Source organism: Micropterus dolomieu, linkage group LG22, assembly GCF_021292245.1.
Source record: "Micropterus dolomieu isolate WLL.071019.BEF.003 ecotype Adirondacks linkage group LG22, ASM2129224v1, whole genome shotgun sequence".
Classification (NCBI taxonomy): Eukaryota; Metazoa; Chordata; class Actinopteri; order Centrarchiformes; family Centrarchidae; genus Micropterus; species Micropterus dolomieu.
In genome coordinates, this window is record NC_060171.1 from 202,911 (window position 1) to 207,749 (window position 4,839).

General features: G+C 40.6%; 1 protein-coding gene across 1 annotated transcript; it reads right to left on the reverse strand.

Annotated features, from left to right (window-relative positions):
* Positions 1-3,417: 3,417 nt before the first annotated feature.
* Positions 3,418-4,630, reverse strand: LOC123961503 (transmembrane emp24 domain-containing protein 6-like). Its single transcript, XM_046036973.1, has 4 exons — positions 4,598-4,630; positions 4,162-4,288; positions 3,927-4,081; positions 3,418-3,639 (listed from the first exon to the last, which is right to left on the reverse strand). Exons 1-4 carry the CDS (start codon positions 4,628-4,630, stop codon positions 3,418-3,420), a joined length of 537 nt encoding a protein of 178 aa, XP_045892929.1.
* Between the last annotated feature and the right edge of the window lie 209 nt (positions 4,631-4,839).

Below are 4,839 nucleotides of genomic sequence, written 5' to 3' on the forward strand. Positions count from 1 at the left end.
GTTAGTGGGAATCCCTGAATTTGTAATAACATTGAACATCATCAATTTAATATCTGAACTCTTTAGGTGAAAGTCCCAAGATGGCGTTGTGGATCTTTGCTTAATCATCAATTTTGGCCAAGTCCCGGTTACGTAATGTTTTAATCAAACAGGTTTGTATGGAGTGCAGCGTAGTTGTGTTTTGAATTTAATAGTTATCTGGTAACCATGATTCATGGTTTAAAAAGTTTGATTGTGATTTATTGAGCAAAATAATAAGTTTCCATATTTGGAAGAGAAATAGAAATGATTATAATAGATTTGATCTATTCTGTACATGCAGATTGGTATTTATTTATTTATTTTTAGCCTGGATTTACAGTAGTTGCTTCCGTGATGACTTCGATTTCAGTTGGAAATGCAAATCATTTGTCTGAGGCGTGAACCAGGATTGTGAATTAAACCTGCCAGCTGTTCTGTTTTTTTTAACACATTTTCTTGTGAGTCTTGTCAAAGCCTGATTGATGTATACCTATCTTTTAAATTCAGAACAGAGGGATTTTGTAATCGATGATGTCGATGAATCGCCCCAGCCCTGAATTATATTTCCTGTTAATGTCTGATTAATTTAGTTCCAAGCTAACTGTCTTCCTGTCTCTCCAGCTGAACATCATGGACCTCATAATGCCACAAATCCAGGGCGTCTACAATCTCTATGACAGTATTAAGAACTGTAATAACGTGCCATGCCCCCACATTGTGCCGAGAGTCAAAGCCACGGAGAAACTGATGCTTTTCATCGCACTGAAGAACCCGGACCAACTCTCTGATGCTGTGAACAAAGCTTTGGAGAGACTCGGAGAGGTTCTGTCATCAGCTGCTGAGCTGATAACAAAATTCAGCGAGGCATACAGGGTGACGAAGTTCATGAGATCCAGCCACTTCACATCAGAGTTCGACAAACTGAACGTAGATCTCAGTGTTGCCTTCGAGGCTCTCTCTGGGGCTCTGCATGTCCGCCAGGGGAAGGTCCTGGACGAGCAGGAGACGAAGCTGGTCACCCAAGAGAGCGTGCTAGCCGAACAGAAGAACAAGCTGGACGAGCAGGAGAAGAGGCAAAATACTGCAAAGAGAAAGTAGAGCGTACTACTGTATTCTGCAGAAAAGAAGTCTTATCCTTTGGCACGCTGTCAAAGCCCCATTAAGTTAGATTTTAGACAGAAAGCTTTATGTCATGTTTCAGTCTAATAATCAACAATTATTATTAATTCCATTAAATTTCATGAATTGATTCATTTAATTGATAAATACACTGAATTAATGAATTTCAAACATCCAACACATCCAAATAATTCTGTTCGTTTCATGGTGCATGTATTTCACTGATACGTTTTGGTTTGGTATGTTTGCTTTATAAATGTTATAAATATGTTAGTATTAACTGAATATTGATATCAATATTGATATCTTCAGTGTTTATGGTTGAATTTGTCCTTCTGTCCTTCTTCAAAGTAGTTGTTTTAGGAACAATAAGTATTGAAAACTGTACACGTACTTTTTAAACGGGTGTTTTTCTGAGCCAGTGATCGACTTTTAACTTACGTTAACTTGTTATAACTAGTCTGTTATCTACTCTGCATTTTGCTACATTAACTGAAATGAGCTGCCATCCAAGCTGTGGAGACTTTAACTGCTACACATCCTGCATCACCCTTTCACAAGATGGCAGAAACACTTTCACTTGCCATTAATGGCGTATTTAGTCTCTGCAGAACTAATGCAGGCTACACACGGTAATATCTAAGTCAGATGGTCACTGGATTGATTCTGCTATATTATCAGAGCCCTCTCGTTGCATTTTATTTTGACAGACATTATTTATTTTCTCTAACTCGCGTCGGATGCTATTTGTTTCATAATGAGTCCTGACAGTAAATTCATTAAACAGAATGTCTTGTTTTCACTTTCAGCTGTTATTTCTTTATTAAGAAGAAGGGATAGACTAAATATGGGTATGGATATAACTGTCTCCCTCTGCTATGACGGTTTACCCTACTTCATTCAACAATAGGCTGCTCCTGTGTTGTTGCCACAATAATTGTTTAGGTTGTAAACAATATGAAACAGCTCCCTTCATATCAAAGCAAGTGGTTTGACTGGCATCAATCTCAACTACCGTGGATAGAAAATGTCTACACACCAATGTTAAAATGCCGGGTTCTTGTAAATATGTTAAATAATAAGACAAAGATAAATCATGCCAGAACTTTTTCCACCTTTAATGTGACCTATAATGTGAACAATTCAAGTCAAAAACAAACTGGAATCTTTGAGGGGGAAAAATAACCTGGATGCATAAGTGTGCACACCCTTAGATTAATACTTTGTTGCAGCACCTTTAGATTTTATTTCAGCAGTCAGTCTTTTTGGGTAGGAGTCTATCAGCCTGGCACATCTTGACGGGGCAATATTTGACCACTCTTCTTTGCAAAAGCGCTCGAAGTCTGTCAGATGCGAGGACATCGCCTGTGCACAGCCCTCTTCAGATCACCCCATAGATGTTCAACTGGATCCAGGTCCTGGCTCTGGCTGGGTCGTTCCAAAACATTAATCTTCTTCTGGTGAAGCCATGCTTTTGTGGATTTGGATGTGTGCTTTGGGTTGTTGTCGTCCTGAAGGGTGAACTTCCTCTTCATCTTTCTAACGGACACCTTACGGTTTTGTGCCAAAACTGCCTGGTATTTGGAACTGTTCATAATTCCCTCCAGCTTGACTAAGGATCCGGTTCCAGCTGAAGAAAAACAGCCCCAAAGCATGATGCTGCCAAAACTACTTGAATACACAAATCCTACCAAAATATAAAACAAGCACTGCACTGCATAAAAAGCATGGCTCATCTAGCACAACAGCTACAAGGCACAAAGTAATCAAGCTACCAAGCAGAGCGCACCTTTAGCATGACATGTCCTGACAACAAATCCCAGTGTCTCTGTTGACATTTTACTGCTATTAAACTAGTTTATTATCCACTATGCCCCAGCCAGTGAGGACCTTTTTGCAGCTGTTTTGTAACAAGGAATATCAAAAGACATCACTAAATGTGGAGAAGAGAAGTTCGTAGACAGTAAGAAGTTTAAAGCAAAGACATATTTAAAGAACACCCAGCACAACCAGCTTGTTGGAAAAAATGTTAAAGACGTTATTTATGATTCTATTTAGCCGATTGATGGGTTCTTTGATTATTAAGGAGAGGATTACATGTTGGATTACAGACACAAGAAAGTACAGTTAGGAACCAAATGTCTCTTTATCAATCAAGTGTTTGGCTAGCTTCAGATAGTCTGCAGGATCTTTATCTTTTGCAGAAATATTTCTAAATCTGATATGAGAAACCAGACATCATGAAAGTGGTTAAAGCTGTGATCTACATGTGCGTTCTCAGCATCGCGGCCTGCTGGAGTCTGTGTGGAAGAGTCTTTTGAGGACGAGGAGCTGCAGGTATCCAGACAGGAGGATGACCAAGCTTTGGCTCGCCGACCACCAGGTGACGTAGTTGAGGTTGGACAGGAGGAGGTACTGATCCTTCCCTTTCCTCATGCGGGCGAAGTTGTAATGACGCCACATGTGGAAGATCTGATTCTGGAGCCTCTGTACGCTCTCCTAAAGCAGACATGGTACATTATGTCATTTGTATGTAACCGTATCTCATAATCTGCAGTCTGCCATAGATGGCAGGAGTAATATACTGTCTTTTGTCACATTTGAAAGTAATGAAGAACTTATTGATAGTTTAACTCTCGCACAAACACTTTGCCAACAGCTGTCCTTTAAAAGCCCTCATACTTTTAACACTTTATGCAGATTTTAGCTCCCTGTCCAGTTGTAGAATCAGCTCAAGCAGACTAACTGAGCCCAAAACCCCAGAGCCTTGAATATCAGATAAATACCTCAATACCGGCCAAAGTGCTGTTGAGGACTCTCTCTCCCTCCTCCAGCTCCCTCTTTGACTCCTCAAAGCCTTCGTAGATGACGCCAAAGTTCAGAAAGACCCTGATGCTTCCAAACTGGTTGTTGTGGTTCCCAAAACACATCCGGTAAAAACCTGTTGTGAGGAAACTGCAGTTACGATCTGTAATTCTTGGATATATAATGGACTCTGGAGAGTGTTTCTGGTGATCCTACCTGTCACCTCAGTCTGGAAGTTCATTTGACCGACGGCTTCGTTCTTTGAAGCCATGAGAACTCCCTGCGGTGAGCTGACCGTCACAAACAGCCGGTGATCATTGGCCATCCCTGTTACCCACTGTACCTGTGGTCACATTTGAAATCATTTAAACGCCTGCTGATGCAAACTCAGATCTTTGGCATTGAGGGTTAGTCTGGTGATGTTCTGCACTGTCACCAAATCTCATGTATCACCATGAACACACACAGACTGTAGTTTACAATCCCACACACACCGTCCTGCTGCCCCAAATCCACTAGAGGGGCTTCTTCAACTCCTTTATCGTGACACTCAAAAGTAATTGTGGTTCATGGATGTGTCATGAACCAAAATAACATCTGGGTCCAAACGTTTATTGTTGGTGTAATTAACGTTTTAGCTTCTAAGGGCTGCCAGCAGGAAATCAGACTTCCAGTCTGACCACATGTTATTTATGGTCCCATTCTTCAAATGTACTTTAATCCAACATAAAGTCCCCTTAATTCTCCTGCAGGCGACTTTCTCCAAACCGGTTAGAGGCTTCCTTTGTTAATCTTGTTTCTCTTTGTAATGAGGTTATGATGCATCATAGTACTCTCTCTTATATTTTGCTGGCTTGGCTACAAACAGAACATATAACTGCAGCTGTACAGCAG